Below are 22,076 nucleotides of genomic sequence, written 5' to 3'. Positions count from 1 at the left end.
AGTTCGGCACGTTAGATAAAACACTTATAAATACATGAGCGACACCTATTTTAGATTAGTGCGCCCGCGAGGACGCCGGTGCCTTATTAAATAACTCTTTGTCTCGCATAGAGAAATATAAACAAAATATTAACACAATGGCCCCTGGTGTCATTCAAAACTCTGAAGCAATTATAAACGATTCTTTAGGAGTTATAACCACGGTACATAATAGAGATCTCATCAATGAGCTGATGAGACCTGCCAAAACATGCCCGTTCGCTACAGCAGATACGACTGTTTCGGGAATTGAGACTCCTGTATCAAATGGGAAAGTTGAGGCTTCTATGCCAGATGAGCAAATTGAGGCTCCTGTATCAACTAGGAAAATTGAGACTACTGTATCAACTGGGAAAATTGAGGCTTCTGTACCAAATGAGCAAATTGAGGTTCCTGTATCAACTGGAAAAATTGAGGCTCCTGTATCAAATGGGAAAACTGAGGAGCTTGTACCAAATGGGAAAGAAACAGTTGTGCAGAATGGGAAAGAGGTCCAACGATGCGTTAAAGTGGAAGAAGTCAAGAGGCCGGTGCGTAAAGTCATTAGACCGAAAGTGTTGAAGAATCATGAGTCAAGAGAGTATCTGTACGATCGCCTTTACGATACTACGTGTCCGCGCGTGGTGAGTAATATATAAAAAATCTAACATATAAAAAATATGAATTAATTTCTTTTAAATTTAGAACGTCCAGAATATTTTTTTCAGTTTGACTATCGTAATTTTATTTAGGATTTTTGGCGTTATTAGTCAAGAAGATACGCAGTTTTCTTTTTTTAAATATAATTTCTAAAAAATGACAATATATGATAAAAATTCGACATAAATATTTAAAAATATAATTCCCTAGTTCCATAGAAAATCATGATTATTTTATACATAATTAATTTCTAAATCGTTATTTATAAAGTCAAATTTATATCCTATTCCAAATCCGTAATGCTATAATAAATAATTGTAAACTACTTATGAATGTAAATGAGCTTGAACATTGTGTACTCACACGTATTTACAAAAGATTTGAGCTCACGCCTGCTTTGTAAATACACAGACCTCGAGCAATCTGGATAAGTCTCACGTTAATTACATTTTTAATTTAAGAAAATGTAAGCAAATTTTTATATAAAAATGTAACATCGCCAAAAGAGATAGATTTTACAATGTAGGGGCCGATGAAAAAATGGCCATTGACAATTAACACACATTGACTATTTAATATTTTATATTGTCAGATTGTATTATGACCATAATATTAAGCCCCGTATATTTTCTTTGTTTTTTTGTTTCGCAGCTCATCGTTGTAAATTCTTTATTCTTCGAATTAAATTAGGTATATCTAATATAGTACCTTGAGGTAAAGTTTAATGCTATTTAACTTTCATGGGTGTGTGAAATTTGCTCTGGATTTTTAATGTCGAACTAAGTTTATGACTTACCTGCTATATTATTCAGACATCGTTACTTAAAAACCACTAGAACCGAGCGAAACTTGAGTATCGTGGGATGTTAGTATTTGATAAACTGAACATATTTTATGCCTTACTCTAATTTTATTTAGAAAACAGGCAAAATTTTACGTTAAAAAGTGTGTTCTTAATTTAAAAATGGATTCCAAATATGAAGTAAAAAATTGTTGCATATAAATTATTCGCGTACAAACTTCTTATCCAGTAACAAACGGAGTCGCTCTATTGATACGGCGAACAGCGTTTCTGATTTTATTACCGACGTAACAGTACGTTTCCACCATTAAACGGTCCGAGCTCATAAACGAATGGCCATACTACCGGCCATTACGGGTAAAAAACAAACACCACGACTGGAGAATTGAAATGTGGTAATTGAAAACATACCGCTTATCTAAATGCGGTAGCGGTGGTTTTACGTTAGAGGGTTTTAAATGGCGTAGAAAAATTATTATATTTTGTAATTTGTCGGTTTTTAATATATTCAAAATTGTATATATTATTATGGCGTAAATAAAATCAAACTGCATTTTAGAATTAATTATATTTCGAATAATTTTAATTAGGTTAATAAAAACATAGAAAAAAGTGCTATTTCAAATTTGTATGAAACTAAGTGTCGCAAAAAAATCTCGCCTAAGTCAATTACTCTTTCAACGGACGATATGCGTTACATTAAGTAAATGCTATTTGATGATGAAATACGTAGTGATTAAACCTCTTTACACATATGTATATTTGAGACTTTTATAAGCCGTCAATCTTACAAAAATACATTTTTTTTTTAATAATTACGTAAGAACAAAATATAGGGAACCATAACGGAATGAATTTTCCAAGAGGAAACGTTTACTTAAAGTAACAAATCTTATAGATTCAGTGCGAAACTTGAAGAATTGTTAACGTTAAAGTTTTAACCAACTCATGCATCTGAAAAATGATACAATATTTATTTCGCATTTTCTCGCTGCGAAGTACTTCGTGAAGTTTACGTGAAACCGCTCCGGGCGTTCCGAAGTTACTGAGCCCAAAACTTTGCCTCTACATACTAAGGATAAGCGGATCATGATGTTCCGTTTTAAAAAATTTCTAAACTCGCAAATGCTGGTTTTAGATTTAGAATTTAGTTTTTTTTTTAATTAAGGCTGGACGGTGTATTCTATTTCTTTTTTTTTATATTGATGATAAATATATGTATACCTAACTCATTTATTAATTCTAATATAATCTTTGAAATTTAAAATTCGAATAGTATTGATATTTATGTGCGGTCGTCAGAGCATCTAAGTCTGGATATCTTGTCATTAGGGCTGATTTTCCAATCATCAGATTTTATTCGTAGGATTAAACACAACACAAACTAATTAAAGATGACAATTGAGTGTATAATATTGTCAATTGGTCTCACTTATATATTTAAATGGGTTATCATTTATTAAATGGATAACTTTTATTTGGTTAATTCAATATTTTTTTCATATCAGCTCTAAGTTGTATAACTATTATCAATATTTTATTAAGCTAATGTCACCCTAGGGACCAATAAAATTTACTGGTGGTAGGATATATTTTATATCCGCCTGGATAACGACCACCGTACACAAGGCGTTATAACGCGCCATAGTAGCCCACGTAAGTGTGTCGCGTTTCGGGTTCGGCACTCATATCCGGATTCCTACAGGCCGGCATAATTGTGTCGACTATCGATGGGTAATCATCTCTCGTCAGTCGACATTCTATTGGACCCCACTCCACTTACCACCAGATCCAGAAGGGTCACATTTCCGTGCCGGTATAAAAAAAATTGCAGAAATAATAGGGTACCGGAATCATTTTTGTTCTTTACTTTTATCAAATATTTACTTTATATAAATTATAACACAGAAGGAATTTTTTAAATCCGGTAAGAAATCAACAAGTTATAAGTCTTTGAATTTCGGTGGAAGGGGTAATTAACAAGAAACAGAAAAGAGACGAAATATCCACATGTGACGTCATCGGGAATTACGACGCGTGCGAAAGAAAGAGATGTAGCGATATCCCCACATCGCGCCCACTTCTGCACATTACAATATTTTAAATATGAATTACTCGCTCATTTTTTAACCAATTTTTATGCAGTTTTCGCAGGAGTACTTCTTTTTCATATTATTAACCATTATATATAGAATAATGGACAAAATCAAGCATAGGCCGGTCCCCTATTATAATTTAATGATGTCAGTTCAGGTACCCGACTATTACTAGACGCAACACCACTTACTGCTTTGTGGGGGTCTTAAAAATTCCAAGCGATTTCATTATGCCACATCACGTAAATGTTGAACAGGCTGCCTGGAAATGTAGGTTACTGTTGTAAAGTAAAATGGAAAATACGTCATAAATCAATCTTATTAGAACATAGATTCCAAAAATACGTGGGTAATCTTAACTAGATGGCGTTAGGAATGGTATTTAAAATGAACGTTTCGTCGTAGCCTGTAGGCTGGCGAGACATTTTGATATAACTGTGTTTTAGAATAAGTTTTTTTAAGGAGATATTTCATTATGGTTTTATAATTCCAAGAAAAATACGCAGTTAGAGATAAATTTTTCTTTTAAATACTTATCGGTGACAATTTGTTAGGGTTTTTAGGACGCAGTATTTCTTTGTGGCTTAGTTTCAGATAAGTTAATTTGTTTGCGTAAAGGTAAACAAACTCTAAATAATATATTTTTCCAATTTTAATAATTTAGTGACCTAAATGTGACATGAGAGAAAAAATGACGAAAATTCCTATACAGAATGGTTTATGTTGAAAAACCCTACCAAGACAAACCATTTGAGACCCTATCTAAGTTTAAATTATCATGTAGAAAGTCATTGTGGCGGCACACATACGTTCTTTATAATTTAACATGTACAGAAGAAATTACTACACATGCTATTAACACAAGCAAATTGCGAATTAGGAATTCAAGATGTTGAAATTACCTCGCGCAAAGCAGAATAACTTTGTGCGGTTTGTTTTATAAGTGATTTATATCTGCTAAGCTTGTTAGGTGCTTATATACTTTTATTTGCTTATATATATTTATTTTTTACTTTATCATTTATTTGGGAGCATTGGTAAGAGTGACTTTTGTATTTGGTCGGCTTATACATTTATTCAGAAGTTATGAAACAGGTCTTAAGTATACTAATTTTATCCTACCCTTTTTATATCCTTTCACTGGCTTACGATCACGGCTTTATCCGTGTAAAAAAATTGAGATAAAAGGTTTTTGTCCGGGATAAATTACAGCCTTTATTTTAAGTCCTCAAACATATTTTGTAATAATCAATATGACCTAACTTAGGTGCTCAATTCCATCATCTTTTGGAATCAGATACACATTTTTATGTTTACCTACTTATTATTTGTCTTCAGATATATCTTATTGTTCTGCAAATTTTATCACGACATGGAATTTAGACACAACTAGAAGAGACATTTGCTAAGCGTGTTGAATTAATAAAGTATAATAAAAATCAAGAACTATTTAGAAATAAAAAATATAATATAGTTTATCAATTTTTTTTTTAAGATATCGTAAGAAAGTCCTATGATAAAACACACACACACACACACACGCACACGCAACACGCATTTATCCCCGAAAGGGGTAGGCAGAGGCGCAACCAGGGCACCCACTTTTCGCTAAGTGTTTTCCGTCCCATAATGTGATTAGGGGTGAGCCTGCCAAGAGTCCTATGATAGACTAAATTAATTAAAATGCTATATTTAGAAAGTAAAAACCCAGATCCAAATATTTTTTTAGTAATGGGAAGCTACATTGTCAGTAATTTTAGCTACTTTTTGACTTAACAGCTGCGTGAAGGCGCGTAACAGCTATATTTACGTGTAAATTGCAATGTTTGAGGGTCTGTAAGAGAACAATTCTCAAGGATTTCAACTTTGCAGCAATCCATCAAGGCATGTCTGGTTTGTTGATGGTATCTTACCCATAACTCAGTTTATAAGCATTCAAGTCACGTGTAATTGTTTACTTAAATTATATGAATACTGTTTTGCGTTAACGCGTATGTATTTTTACACCTGTTGCAATACAGACTTTTAATAACACAATTATGAAGATGGGTTTTACGTTTAAGAATATTATAAACTAGCTGATCCGGTGAACTTTGTACCGCCATATTTTTTCTTCTGTCTCATTCGCACACTCATTTTATGAGATTTTTAAATATTTGCTATTATTTTTTAAACATTTTTTTTCATACCTTCTCCTGACATTAACGAACACATTAAAGAAATATTTATCGAATTTGGTGCAGTCGTTTCGAAGTTATGCGCGTATAAACATTTCGGTGATTTTTTTTTATATAGATTACGTTATGACAAAATCATATTGATTATTAATTGCTTTTCGATTTGTTTTATATTCGTAAACCAAATGCATAATAATATATTGTCATAATAATAATATCAGCCCTGTATTATATACTGTCCCACTGCTGGGCACGGGCCTCCTCTACTACTGAGAGGGATTAGGCCTTAGTCTACCACGCTGGCCTAGTGCGGATTGGTAGATTTCACACACCTTCAAAATTCCTATAGAGATCTTCTTAGTTAAGCAGGTTTCCTCACGATGCTTTCCTCTACTGTTAAAGCAAGCGATAATTCACAAAGAATAAACTCATCATTTTAGAAAAGCCAGAGGTGTGTTCCTTTGGGATTTGAACCTGCGGACATTTGTCTCGGCAGTCCGTTCTATACACAACTAGGTTATCTTCGTCATATGACATTTAAATTTTGTCGTGACCTGTTTGGATTTGTTTTATTCATTCATGAAATAAAAAACCATATTCATTGACTAAACATTTTGGGATTATTTCCACGCGATTGATAAAAACGTTTCTTTGGAATGTCATATATCAATAAAGCAGCTCATCAGAAACAATAATTCTTAATTATTATTTTTTTTTTAACTTATTCTATTTGGAGGATAAGTGGTTTTCCGTCCAATTAATGAGTTAAAAGCAATTTAATAGTAAATTAAGATATGTCCGAACTAATTAATTAGAAGACCCTAAACTTGAGTTGGGAAGCGGATAGTATGGACTGCTGCGGTTACAAAAATATGTTGCGAGTCTAATGTAGACTTCATGTTTATTAGTACATAGTTCAACGAACAAGTTCTAGGATGGGAAACGTTTACGAGCGGCAGCTGTATTAAGTGGCCATTAGAGTCTATACTACTAAATGGATATCTAGAAGTAGTGGTGGTAGAATTGTAGAAAGAGGTTATCAATAAAAAACCGACATAGAAGGATTAATTATAGTTTATTCGGATAATTCCATTTAAATTTTATTTTTTTTAAATTGGAAATGCGATGTATATATATCTTATTGTCGACGGAGTTATACAACTACAAAGATTACTTTTTGAATATAGAATAATTATGAACGTGAATTTACCAGGTTCTTAGAAAAATTAATGCCAAGATTAAAAAAAATTATAGTAAAATTGTAGAGTAGTGCGTATTTATCTTAATTATTAAGTAAATAATAATATGCTTTGTAACGACGTTTATTAAATATCAACATTAGGGATTTGAATGAAGATGGTATTTGTCAACGAAGCTTCCAACTTGATACTCAAATTGAGCCATTGCACGATCAATTTGGCATCAGTTCAATCATTGACTACTGTTGGATATTGACGTTAAGTGAAGTTGCGTTTCATGTGGGAAACCCAAATGTCGCCACTATTATCTACTCCTTTAAGTCTAGCAGCATGTACAATTTTTTTCCCGGCACGAGAATATGACCCGTCCTAATTGTAAGCAGGGTCCTGATAGCGTGTTTGATTGAAACTGGAAACACAAAGGCTGAACTTGGACAGTGAAATATTTACGTGGGCACCATATTTGTCTTTACACCTTGTGTACGCTGGTTGCAATCATGGCGGATACTGTTTTTTTATATGATTACGAAAATGTGACCCCACTGCATCTGATGGTAAGTGGAGTAGGGTCCAACAGAATGCCGACTGACGAGAGATGATTACCACTCGACAGTCGACACAATTATGCCGGCCTGTTGGAACCGGATATACACAGGCTGATCTCGGAACGCGATACACTTACGTGGGCCATTATGGCGGGTATAAATATATCCTACCATGAGCAAACTTGCTACCAGTGTCTTATATATTCTTTCACTATTACGTTCTTTTGGTATTATTGATAATTAGGTGGCCATAATTCCTGTACTCAGTTGGCTTATGCAGCAAACAAAACTTATCATAGATTGTGATGTATGTCTAGAAAAATAAATTACTTGCAATTTACGCGACAGACGGTTTACACGGGTATTCGTGTTCACAGCTACTGACTGATACGTGTTATCAGTATAAACAAAAATAATAAGTATTACGTTGTTTCCACACATAGTGTTAAGTAATTTTATGTTTGAAAGCATTGAAAACGAGTTTTTTACGTCACGAGGATAGGAAAAAAATAATAGTTAACACTTTTATATTTATCGGTTTTATCGTGTAATTCTAAGTATTTCGTTTATTATATCGAATGTTACAATACCTAAGAAAATAATGTCATTTGAGAATTATGACGTAGTTTTGTGAATGCATCGCACAGGTGTAATCAACTAGCTTACGAGAAAAACTAAAATCAAACTATTAATTTCATAGTAGGTTATATTTCTTATCTGCGTGACGCGACCTCTTAGGGCCGTTCCACAACTTTTGTGGTTTCGCGTTAAATATAAGCCGACCAAATATAAAAGTCGCACTTTATTCTGCCAAATAAATTGCAATAAAATGAGTATTTAAGTACATTACCTCTTTAATACGATAACTGTCAAAAAGAAATTATTTAAAACTTTTAATTTTCGTATATAAGGGTTTTTTTATATCGGTATCCCAACTTTGAGTAACATCTCAAGTAGACATTTAATCTATTAAATTATTTAATAATTCACACTTGTGATTTAAGGGCTTCTTTTCAGCTAAGTCACCGCTGTTAAATACAAAATAATAATACAAAACAACTATCAAAATCGATAATGTTGTAATTTAATATTATTTGGGATGTTGATTATTGTTTATTAAACAGCGACGATCTTAAGATGCCGATTTTAATTTGACAGTATCACAGCTGATGTCGCACTTAAGAGCGGAATTGAGTTGCATCTATTCATACGCCCTTAGTGTTTGCTTCACGGTATTTCTTCATTCTATTAGACTAAAAGACCTACTATTAAGTCTAGCTCTCCTAAATCTCGTCATGAATATGATTTTCAGTCTCACATTTATTTTTATTGCTTTGAATGACGAGACGAGCTTACCGTTCGCTTGATAGTAAGCGATACAGCCGCCCATAAACAGTACAAACACCTTCAATTACAAAGTACTCTGTGGTATTCCACTGCGCTCGCAACCTTGAGACATGAGATGTTAAGTTTTATTATGTTCAGTAATTATACTGGCTATAATGTTCTCCAAACCGGAATTCAACAGTGACTACACAGTGCTAATTGGCGGCAGAAATAGAAATTGCGGTGGTACCCTTCCATGCGGAATCTTACATATGAGAAACCTACCCACCAGTAAACGAATTTTTAAAAACAGTGTGTAATCTTGTCCTGTAATATTTTAACGATGCAATATGGAAGATATAAGAACCAGCGTGACTTAACATTAATGTTTTAAACATGCATTAAAACGCATAATTTTCATAACTTAAGAAATATGACATCTTAATGGACTTATTCATAAGTTAATATTAAAATTTTATAAATGGTGTGAATTAATAAGACGACAAAAAAAGAAAAAGCTAAGCTTCTTCACACGGCTTGAATGATGAGTTTGTACGATTCATTTTTACATGATGACTAGCTTTTGTCTGAGGCTCCGCTCGAGTGAAAAAGTTTTTGTGGAATACATTTTCCATGGATAAAAACTAGCGTATAGCACTCAGGAGTAATGTAGCTTCCTATCAGTTAAAAAAAATTAAATGGGTTTAGTAGTTCCTGAGATTCGCGCGTTCAAACAAACAAACTTTTCAGCTGTATACATAAGTATAGATTCGCGCATTCAAATAAACAAAAGAACAATCTCTTCAGTTTCATATTACATTATCAAATTTTTGCTTACGACTTTGTTCGCGTGGGGAAGAATAGCCTGTTTCTTTAAACTTACTCCAGATATACCAAATTTCATTGAAATCAGTTAAGTGATTCAATCGCGAGAGTTAAACAGTTTGGCATTTATAATGTTACTATGAATTTTATTATAAGGTAGTGTGACCGGATAAAGCCCGATTTCTAACAAGGCCCACCATCCACGTTTTTAGTGTTTTTTTGTTTTGTAGTGCAAAAGTATACTTCGATTTTATGTTCCTTTTTCTTAAACATTTATAATAATAATATGTGGTGTTATGCTGCAATTTAATTAAACGTTTTTGTATATTTATTCATGAAATCTTCATACAATCTATGAAGTTCCACGGGTTCCGTTACCTTATTAGATAATTATAGAACATTCAATCTAAAACAAACGTAGTACAATAAATGAATTTTGCCCACAGCCGACATTATGCAACGAGAGAGCGTGTCTTGGCAGCTTGATGGCCATCCCGGGCCGCGGTGACGTGCCAAGAGAGCAGGAGGAGGTGCTAAATGATGCCAAGGATTTCCTCGGACAGTACTTCGCGTCTATACGCAGGTATGTACAGGTACAGTCAGCCCCAAATAGCTGAACAAATGCATAATTTCGAATGGCTTTTAAACTTTCGTGTATTTATCAACAATATTTTTTTCTTCACTAAAATAAACTTTAAACGGTTGACTTTATATTGGATAAGGAAAAAAGAATATTGCTATTCTAGTAATAGCATACATTTTGAAGTTTTGAATTTGTTCAGCTATTTTTGAGGCTGACTGTACTAGCTTGAACTCGCGACTTTCTCCGTGTGAAATACCTCGTGTACTCGTGTAGGTATTTCGTAGGTTGTAATTTGCTTGTGCTCGCGACTCTATCAGTGGTAAAAACCTATTCCTGTTTCATCCTCTTAACTTTTGAGTCTGTTTATAAAAACCAATACCGATAATGATATAACATGTATATTTATAATTTGTGTTTTATTGGTGTTTGGACTGAGCATCTAGGAGTTAGTAAACTAGACAAATCCTGTTTCGTTCATGGTACTACTCATATTTCTATACTAATTGTTATATTCTCATCAATAGAGTTTGTTTTAGGTTGATCTAAGAGTATTATTTGTCACTAATTGCTAAACTAATAGGGCTTTCATGGAAAAATTGACTCACACAAAGCGTCCGTGTATAACTTGAGATTTAAATTTGTCTAATCAGCCCAACACAGCGGGTCGGAAATAAACTCGGCAAAGCGTGGATGCAAGTTCATTAACGCACCTTCTCTTTAACTAAGACCTTACGTTAGGTTAGAAGTTAGTGTGGCTTACCAGTTTAAAATTTTAAGCACTGGTTAACTCGAATCAGTGTTTCTTTTTGATTCTCAAATCTTTATACGTAAATAAAAGTGACAAATAAAGTATTAGAATATATTTTTGTCTCAAATTTGAGTTTGCGTTGTATGACCACAAATAAAAACACATTCGAAAACCTTGTTTAATTCATTGAAAATTAAATTCATTTTAAAACGTATTGAAATATTATTTTCTAGATATCAATGATTAGATGAAACTATAATTCATTTTAATACAGCTTATAATAACCATTTGGCTTGGTATAATACAATCCATTAATTCCATTGCTGAGTTACTCTTTCCCGAGTTGACTAATATTTTAATTTAATTTAAAGTTTCTCGACTTTTATTTCAGCCACGTAAAGTTTTACTGTACAACCGTAAAAATTCGAGACAAAGGTTTTTCGGAGATCTAAAAAGCAGAGTAATCTTGCAAATAACTTTTTGTATCATACGAATATTATGTAAATATCAGTTCTCGTAGCGAGTTTATGCATACACGTTGGGCGCCAGTAGAGACGATTTTCCTTTTATCCTTTAAGTTTTAACCGAGGAAATTTCTCCGCTTTTTTCCCCGTCTATAAAGTAGGTCTTTGAGATTTTCTGTGATAGGTATGACTTCCGTCGCTTTATAAATATGGACGGAAATGAGTTTTGCAACGTAAACGGACGCTGTGATGTTAAGATGCAGTTACTCTTCAGTACGTCGGGGTATAAAATTATGACGTCAATCGGAAGAAGTTTGTAATTCACGTACCAATTAAATATAGTTCAAATATACTTCAAAGTTCAACAAGAATTTACTTTATCTATGATAGCCAAAAGCAGATCAGTCTATCTTATTGAATGTTACGTGATTGGCTTATGAAAGCTATTAATTGAAACGCTTCAATACGGCCGGTTTTTATCATATTTTATACCCAGTTAGTTACAAAACATAGGCATGTATATGATTTGTTAGGTATTAACCGTTTTTTTCCATAGGGCTAACACACCTGCCCACGAGGCGCGTTGGAAAGCAGTCCAGGAAGAAGTTGCAAAAACCGGGACATATCAGCTGACCACCACAGAACTGGTGTTCGGAGCGAAACTGGCCTGGAGGAATGCTAGCAGATGCATCGGGAGGATACAGTGGTCCAAACTACAGGTAATTTATTATCACATGAATCACGAGGTATCAATTAAATTAGCATGGACGTTTTATAACCCGGCGACGCACTGTGACCGACGAAGCGAAAAGTGTTGGGTAGAATTGGAGCGAAATCTACCAGGCAGTCAAGCCCGTACGGATGGAGTCACTGTGGATGCCTGTCTCATCTAGGGCACTCAATGATGATGATGAATTAAATGTCGGTGAAGGTTTTCGTAAACTTTGTTACGAATACGGGTATTATTATTAGTTCGGTATTATATAGCTTCAGAAAGTTTTGGAGTGGAGGCCATTAATTGGCAAGCGCAGCGTCGGACGTCCACCCACGAGGTGAACAGATGATCTAATAAATGTCGTAGGAGGCTGCTGGATGCGGGCCGCTTCCAATAAGATTTGAAAAACTTTGGGAGAGGCCCATGTTCAGCAGTGGAAATCCTGCGGCTAATGATGATGATGATGATTATACAGCTAAAGGGATATAGACGATATGTCTGACTTCAGAAATAAATACATTAGCTATTGTAAAAGTCAATAAGACTTGTGATCTACAGGCGCTTTAAATAAAAAACTTGATAAACGCAAAGTTAATTCAAAGAGCGTGTTAATTGCTATGATCGTTACCATTTACTGCAGCCGCTCGGTCATTTAACTACAGCGCGGCAAACACTTCCCTAGAAAAACTTGAGGCGACGTCAAAGACTCGAATCAATTATAACGTTTCTCACCAAACGCAGCACTAGTGAAACGGCAAATGAATTTGTTGCTTCAAATGAGAAAACTCTCATTTCGAGTTAAGAAAAAATAAGCAATTAACCCGTAGTTTGCGGTGAAATTAATATATTTTCTCACCGGACACCCTCAATTTAGCAAAATGCTATCGCAACTCAGCATTACTCGATTATATTCTTCATTTAGTTAAAGATTAGGTACTTTTCAGTAAAGCTAAGAAAAAATACTAATTCTTTTACGCTTCAAGATTAACTAATTAATTTGGATCAATTTAAAATATACAATTTAATTAAACTGTTAAAACCAGTATTCCCAATTTATCGAGTCTAGACGTCTCTAATTTGTCAATTCTCGATATCGGTAATTAGATTGACTTACTCGATGTTAATTCATTCGTTCATTTCCATTCACTTCCATTTGCGGTTCCCGTAAGAGAATAAAGCCGGCTTCAAAGTACTAAACTGTTAAATCCTTTAAACGCTCGCGAATACATTTTGTAGTGGCTCCGTTTAAATAGATTACTTGGGTTAATCGGAATGAACGATTTGATTATAGAGACGCGGTCGAAAGGGCTTATTCTTGGAGATTGAGTAGTGATGCTAATGGAGACAATAGCTTATGTTGTGCTTTGAAATGAAAACAAATTTCTGTGTTATAAACAAATCAAATAATTAATGTAACTTTTGCTCGTTGCTTCGCCCGCGTGAAGGAGTTGTCCGGGATAAAAGTCCCGCTATATATTTTTCCGGGATGGAAGGTGGCCTATAACCTTCCCAGAGTTTTAAACTATATGCATACTAAGTTTTATAAAAATCCGTTCAGTAAATTTTGAGAAAATCGATAACATACATACAGACAGCTGTTAGGGGCTTTTTTTTATAATAAAATGTATAGATAACGGAAGCAACTTTTTAAATGTTGTACAGGAAAAAACAATTTTCATTGACGAAAATTCTTTAATAATATTCAATATTTTGTTTATTGACCGAAGACACTGACTATGTAAGTGGTAAAGGGCTCATATAACTCGATTACTGCTTTCCTTTCGTAATTTATTAAAATTTTATCATGACAACGATCTACAGACCTCATTTATGCATATTAGTACTTATGTTATATCGGATTCTCTTTCAGAAAATTTCACCCTTCGCCACTGAAATACATATATACACGAATTTATTATAAATATATATATTTTTTATGTTTTTGTTTTTTTTTTGTACACTGTAGTTACACTGCCTACAATGTCCTTCAAACCGGAACACAAGATTGAGTTCACACTGCTGCTTGGCGGCAGAAATAGACATTACGATGTACCTACACAGGGGGACTCTCACATATGAGAGACCTACTAGTATAAAATACCTATTTCTCTCACGAATAAGCCTGTTTGTACCTATTCGTTAGCTTGTTAATCCCACATCGGATGAGGCAGCACCGAGGCCGATTAGCTATCTAGGTGCCGATTGCCGATTACGTGCATTTGTTTGCGCCATTCCAGTACTAATGGGTTTGCACTTTGAAGCTGGGAGTTTGTGGCGCTTGAATCAATGGCTAACACCTTTTAGTGTAAGCGCCTGTTTTAGAATACATTTTCCGAGTAGTAAGTATAGTTTACGGAATAGGGCTGGCACACTGATTTTGATGGAATTATGTGTGGTATTTGAAATTGATTTTTATCGTGGTAACAAAAGGTGTTATTTTTCAAGAAACCGTATTTGAGAATATTATATCTTCGGTTTACTGCAAGAACTCACTAATGGCAAAAAATCATCAAATCCAGTGTATAACGCCCTGAACATTATATAATATTCAACATACTCACTTGATTTTAAGAATAATAATATTCAAGAATATAATAATGTTTTACTTTCTTTTAAATAATTATATCTATGATATAGGGAAAACAATATAACTAAAACTAAAAGTGGCTTAATTCATACTTTTGTATTTGTCAGTTAATGAGTTCTTGCAGTAAGCCGAGTTTTATATGGATAATAAAACATTAATAAGATGTCAAAAATATTTTTGTTTATGTTCCTAACCAATAGATTTTTTGTTTGTTTGATTTATTCCTTAAGGAGAAGGCAAAGGCTCTCAGCCATACAGCCTAGTCTGACCAATAGATTATAATCATTCAACTTTTTTTTTTCAATAATCGCCTGAATATAATACAAACCAAACATAAACTAATACAGCATTGGTTTTAGGTGTTCGATTGTCGACAAGTGACGACCACGAGCGGCATGTTCGAGGCGCTCTGCAACCACATCAAGTACAGCACTAATAAAGGGAATATCAGGTGAGATTTATTTTTTATACGTAGATACTGAATGATACAGAATAGTGTTGTCATAGTCGATAATATTTGTATTTTTATTTTTTTATACGTAGATAAAAACTGATGCAGAATATTGCTGCCATGTAAAAGTTGATAATATTCGTATTTAGTGAAACGATAACAATAACAAACACGTGTTTGTTGAGTAAATATTTTCATAGATTTACAAATTATATTCCCAATCACGATCATTTTTTCTCCACATAAATAATGTTAAAAAGAAAAATAACAGCAAACATGATATCAAAAATAAGAAACACAAAAGTTCAACCAAGATTGAAACGACCAATGCATATTCATATCGTCCAATTAACTTAATGTGACTTGTAGACGATCTGGTATACATCGCTTCAGTTAAGTGATTCGCATTCTCGCTTCTGAGAATCATACGTGAAGTCAATAACATTGAACATATGTTTCCTTATCGATATAATATGAAAAACAGCAACATAGTATTCTCACGGAAACTTAAATTTGATTGATCTATTACGCGCAAGAAACGTGTGAAAATGTAAATCTTCTTTTAAGACGTGTGTCAATTTATTTTATAACTTAGATCAATAGATCGCATCGATAATAACGCACTGTTGGCTAGTCTTTAGTAACTCAATCGACGGCGATTATGACCTTCTATAGTTTAATATAGTGTGCGCACTTTTTTATAGCTTTGAATGACGAGACGAGCTTGCCGTTCGTCTGATGGTAAGCGATACGGCCGCCTATAAACAGTAGAAACACCATCCAACACACTGAATTATAAAGTATTGTTGTTGTACTGCGCTCGCCATCCTGAGACATGAGATGTTAAGTTTTATGTCCAGTAGTTACACTGGCTACAATATCTTAAATTAGCTTATTTAGTCGCTGATCGCTCGGGCGACCCAACTTATATTAGTTAAGCAATTAATTCTTTTGTAATGAGTAATATTTTGCCAGGTCTGCGATAACTGTGTTTCCACAACGGACTGATGGCAAGCACGACTACAGGATATGGAACAGCCAGCTCATCAGCTACGCTGGCTTCAGGCAGCCTGATGGTACAGTGTTGGGAGACCCGATGCACTGCGAATTTACAGAGGTTTGTTATGCTCTTTTGGAAACGTTTTGGCTTCGGAATATCTACTTGAAAAAGTTAATTTTGCCACAATTAATTCCGTGTTTTATAAATAAAAGCTATTTTTATATAATTTATTTAAACGTAAACAAATATTTTGCAAGTATTTTACACATTTCATTCTTCATTTTTTTTATTTTATATTTCGAAAATAATTTATAATTAAAGATAAAAAAAAATTTATGTTAATTAGTAAAATTATGAAAGTAAATAATGAGTATGTTACACTTGAAACAAATATCTAATGGTTAAAATATTATTTTTCTTCGCCAATTTTATACATTTCTTATTTCGTTTACATTTTTTTAAATCAATCCCGTATATTTTTGCCGCATTACTTTTCGGACATGCACTTCAATTTTATTTATTACGCATACGGCGTGTTCGGCTTGACGTTATAAAAACAGTTTACGAGTATTGCGTACTCTAAATAAATCATTTCGTGCTGACAAGTTTCATTCGGTCCGCACCTGAATCGAACTATGGAAATGTAGTCGGTTAATTGAAATTCGCATATGTTTGTTATGTGAGAGTTATTTTGAGTATTATTTGTCGCTTCGTATTTGAGTTTACCAGAATGAGATGCTATTTTAGTTTAAATTTCCTACGCACCTATGTCATATAAATTCATTAATTGATTCCAATATATTTTTTTAAACTTTCTTTTGTATAAACTAATACGTCTTTATATATTATTATTAATTATTTACTTATTTTCTTAAGTTTTGGTTCTTATTAAAGTATTTTTTTTTTAAATAAATGGATAAAGATTTCAATATATCATGATTATTAATTTGCTAACTTCTTAATATTGTTGTAGCTATGCCTTAAATTGGGTTGGAAACCTGCTCGCACTGCTTGGGATATCTTGCCGCTCGTGCTGTCCGCTAACGGGAAGGATCCGGACTACTTCGAGATCCCGCGGGAATTGGTGATGGAGATACATATGACGCACCCCACGTGAGTACTGGAATTTTCTCGAAATATAATAATAAACCGGACCTAAATAAAAAAAACCTATTTATTGTGTCGCCTGGTGAGAATTTATCATTCCTAGTCAGCCGATGTTCAATCGGGACCCCACTTTACTTACCATTAGATGCAGTGCGTTATCTTTGCTGCGCTCGTGTAAAAAATATCAAATATTGCGAATGAACTTACAAAGTTTGTACTAGCGCCATCTGTTAACAGGTAATATAATCAAGAAGTTAATTTATCACAAAATATTTTGATGATATCTCGTGAATAATTTTGAAAAGGAAGACTTTGGTTTGCTGAGTCATATTTAATGTTAGGGAAAAGAAAATAAGACCTATAATAGCGTTTATTTAAGCGTATTATATAAGGTCAAGGGACCCTATTCCGTCTATGGGGACATAATATACGTAGTTAATAAAGGTCATATAGTTAAAAAAAAATAACATTTTTTTTTACACGGCTTTCAAAGCTGTCGTTCTATTAGAACGTCTCTAATTGCTAAAAAATGCCCTCGTAGATGGAATAGGGCCCCTAATTTTATATATTTTACATTTTAATATTCAGCGTATTTTTTTAAATATTGTTATCGCTTTCCACTTTAATGAGAGGTTTTTACAAAGGAACAATAGGTTTTATTACAACTGGCAAAATTAGATTATGCTATGACCATTCAGTTCAAGTTAAATAGGATTTCAAAGACAAATTGAAACAGTTTTATCGCGGCGAAGTTAGAATAATTTGTTTTTTATCTCTATTGCCAGATTTATAGCCTTTACGAATTTGCGTATTGAGGTATTTTTTCCAATATAGAACTAGAAATTTTAATATAACGTAGTTTTGTTATTGATATTTTAGGAAAGAATAACTAAGTAGTTATTGTCAGGAGAAGGTTCTAAGGAAAGAAAAAATTCAAAAAATTGCGTGGAAAATTAGAAAATTTAAGAAAACTTAACAAAAATATTAATTTTATATAACTGTCAATTGTTTGAAACAATTGTCAGCGGTTGACAAAATGCGCGCTGCAAATTCATAGTTATGACGGGACAACGTCTGTCGAGTCAATTAGTAACTTTAATAATTTGTATTGTAAAGCTTGTGTAAAATAACTCTTTCACTTCATGTTACTTCAATAGAATATATCATCAACACACCTTTTTCAAAGAATATATCTTGCAGAAAGGTTTTGGGCACGTTTGTACCAGAGCCTGATGTCAACTTTTTCTGGAGGTTCCATTCTCAAATACTGTTATAAAAAATCTCACAACGTATGTGCGACCCAGGAATTGATTCCATGACCAGGTTTTTACCACAATATTTTTTTATTCGGCCTCAAAAAGCGACCCTCACTGCACCTCTTGGTACGTTGAGTAGTCTAGATAATGTCGACTGACGAGAGATGATTACCCCTCGCCACTCGACACAATTATGCCGGCCTGTTTACAACGGAATATACACAGGCTTAACCCAGAACGCGATATACTTCGTGGGCCACAATGGCGGGTTCTACACCTTGTGTACAGTAGCTATCCAAACTTATACAATTAGGATAATATTATATTTAATATTTAACAAAAAGTAGTCAACTACCCTATCGACTATCACGAGCAAATATCACTACAGCCCCATTGAAACGTAAGATAAAAATTGACAGCAAATCACACGTCTTAGGATTACAGCGTTTATGACGTACGTGGCACCTCATAAAATATCCTTCACTGCTAAAACGTGATAAATTTACAAATCTAAACCAACTGCGCATTTTAAGAACAAAGTTATACATTGTTGAAAAGTAAATAGGCTGTAGTCGTATAAAGATCATTAAGCTGTCAACAGATATATTATTTATTCACATTTATTGCTTTAAGATATTGTTCTACTTTAAAGTATTATTAGTGCTACTTTATAAACGCGTCAGTAGTGTCAGAGATTAGATTACGTAATCAGAATTCTATTATTTTAACCCCCCCCGCCTTGTAAGCAAAAGTAAGCTCTCACGTTATCCCCGCCCTTTGTTTATGTAAGCAAAGGTATATTTACAAATTAAAATTTCTTTATGGGTTTTAATTTATCAAAAAAATATAATACTAACTAATTAAATATTGCTGACGTAATTACAATTTAGACCTCTCTTCCCCTATGTCATCGAAAATACGCAAAGCATCACCCACTTTGATGTTTACGAAATATTTGAACAGCGCCTTATCGTATATCATCAATTAACATGCATAAAAAAAGTATACATTAGTAACCGTAAACTGAGAGTATCTACAGAACCTTCTCGAACCTTCGATTCACATTTTCCCACCAAAAGGTGAGAATAAGGTCAAGATTTACGACACCGAACTATGTATTATACGGCGAAGTGTGCGCAACACGTCGTTCCTAACGTTTTCCATCAGGAATTTATGCCTACATAAAAAGTTGGTGAATGCATCGCCGGCCGAGGTAAAAGACCGCAAATAGGCGACACACAGCCCATCCACTGGATTGCTTATCGTAAACTTTGGTCCAGTGATCTCCAATCTGTGTTTATTGGCCGTAAATTCGATGTCATTCAACTATGCGTGTATTGATAGTGGTAAGTTGTGTGCGATATTTTCATAATCTGATGTTATACTCATATTGACGCTTTATCCTTTAAAGGGTAAGCAGAAGTGTCATCGCACATCGTCGAACTTATATCGGTTTAATGATGGGTTGAGATTAGAAACTATTAACTTAACACAAAGTATAAAATAAACAATAACAATATCAACATTTTCCACCATTTGACTTAGAAAGCACGTGGCGCTATTCTTCAACCTTAAACATAAGATGTTAAGACTCATAATGCCCAGTAATTATTCTGGCTACAATGTATTTCAAACCGTATATAACATTGTACGAAATTTGTTATTTGGCTGCATAATTGAACCATATGACAGTATTTAAACGGATCCTCTTACAAGAGAGGTTATTTAGCAATGATGAAACTATGTACCAACTTAGCAATAATAACACGTCCGAAATTGGCGATATTTTTAAATTTGACAAAGAAAGTTGTTAAATCGGTGTATGATAAGTTTTATAACCCTACAGTCTGCTACAAGATTTGTAGAATTTATTGCCTTAAGTCTTGTAAACTCTGGCGCCACGCGTCGGTTTTCGAAATATTTTATGTCAGATATAAAATTGTGTGTTTCTAAAAATATTGAAACTATATTGAGTCAACATCTTGGTCACTAAAATGTTTATTCTTGTTTTCTGAGTGTAATAATTAAACCTCAAAGAAAACTTAAAGAAATCGTATTAACATCATAGTTGCTTTATATCATGGCTTTATTTCAAGTATTTGATATTTAGAGTGGATATGCACATTTTAATAATAAATTATAGTGAACTCATAATTATCATTTTTTTAAAGTCTAACCCCCTTATTCATAAACGTTTTTTTATCTAAGGACGGAGTAAAGCTGTGATAACAAGCCTGTTTCTGGGGGTTAGGGATTAAATCCATGTAATATTTGAATGTCTGGGTGGCGGAGTTGTGAGTATGCGGTACGAGTACGACTACCGTACTAGGGTCCTGGGTTCGAATCCCGGGTAGGGCTAAAAAGTAATCGTGACTGGGTTTTTCCATTTCAAAAATTACTTAGTCGCAGCTCAGATTTAAGAAGTTGGCGATGTAATACTCCCGTGCTTCGAAAAGCACGTGTTCCGTGTATACCGTGTTCGCGCTACGGTGGAAAGATCTAGGATTACAGGGAGGAGGAGAAAGAGGGACACGCGCTTCAGCAAACTAATCCAAAGCTTAATGGCGCGGCAAAGAAATATCTATAATCTAATACTTATAGCCTATTTTGGCTTGAAATTCACGGGGTTGGTAGACCTATTTATTAATTAATTTGTAGTTTTTTACATCAAACACATACACACACACATCATCACGCATTTATCCCCGAGGGAGTATGCAGATGCGTTACCAGGGCACTCTTCGCCAAGTGTGTTCCGTTCCATGATGCGATAGGGGGCGAGCCTATCGCCATATCGGGCAGCAATTCCAGACCCCGGGCTGACATTGAGTAGAAAAACCCAAATATCACTTTTCCCGACCCGGGATTCGGACACACACGCCACCGAGGTAGTTTTCTATATCAAAATAGAACATATCCACTATATTGCTAACTACACATTAAACAGAGTACATTTTATTTCAAATACCTGGAAATTGTCAAGCTATTCATAAGATAAGTTTGTTCACATACAATCCGTAAGTTTTCCCATTTGACAGAGTACTTGTGTAGCTAATTAAATAAGGGGGACTTATAATCTAGTTACGAACAAGGTAAATTGAAATTTACGACAATGTTTCAAAGACAAACGAACGAAGTTGTATTGATTATCGTGGCTTTTGAACTTGCCGACTTCTAGGTCGAGTGGTATATGAACGATGGGTTGAGGGTTCGATTCTCAATTCGGGAAACAATGTGTATAGCTTTTTTATTACCCCAGAACTTGATCAAGTTGCTTTTCTACAATCGTTAACGCTAACGTTATGAATGAGAATAACAATACCCTTCGATAAGCTTATCGATAGGATATTTTAATCCCATATTTTTTACTGTTTTCCATAGTGCGAATGATAGAAAGGCATCTTGGCGAATACACCAGGATTGGATTTCTCAGAGAGGGTGGCATTCATGCAGGCGGTTGGTAGTAAAAATCAAGCTAAATGCTTTCTAAAATATGCTTGCAAATTATATTGCGACG

At 34.0% G+C, this 22,076-nt stretch overlaps 1 protein-coding gene across 1 annotated transcript in view; it reads left to right on the top strand.

Moving 5' to 3' along the window:
- The first annotated feature begins 50 nt into the window (after window positions 1-50).
- LOC115445279 (nitric oxide synthase-like protein) overlaps window positions 51-22,076 on the top strand; it is a 35,929-nt gene continuing 13,903 nt past the window's right edge. The window contains exons 1-6 of the mRNA XM_030171498.2: window positions 51-662; window positions 10,095-10,231; window positions 12,000-12,162; window positions 15,105-15,196; window positions 16,172-16,313; window positions 17,170-17,309. Of these exons, the coding sequence (XP_030027358.2) occupies window positions 138-662; window positions 10,095-10,231; window positions 12,000-12,162; window positions 15,105-15,196; window positions 16,172-16,313; window positions 17,170-17,309 (1,199 nt within the window). The 5' untranslated portion in view covers window positions 51-137. The remainder of the gene's footprint in view (window positions 663-10,094; window positions 10,232-11,999; window positions 12,163-15,104; window positions 15,197-16,171; window positions 16,314-17,169; window positions 17,310-22,076) is intronic.

The sequence above is a fragment of the Manduca sexta genome, chromosome 17 (genome assembly GCF_014839805.1).
Source record: "Manduca sexta isolate Smith_Timp_Sample1 chromosome 17, JHU_Msex_v1.0, whole genome shotgun sequence".
Taxonomy (NCBI): Eukaryota; Metazoa; Arthropoda; class Insecta; order Lepidoptera; family Sphingidae; genus Manduca; species Manduca sexta.
Note: the sequence above shows the minus strand (reverse complement) of the source record. Positions and strands in the feature narration are given on the sequence as shown.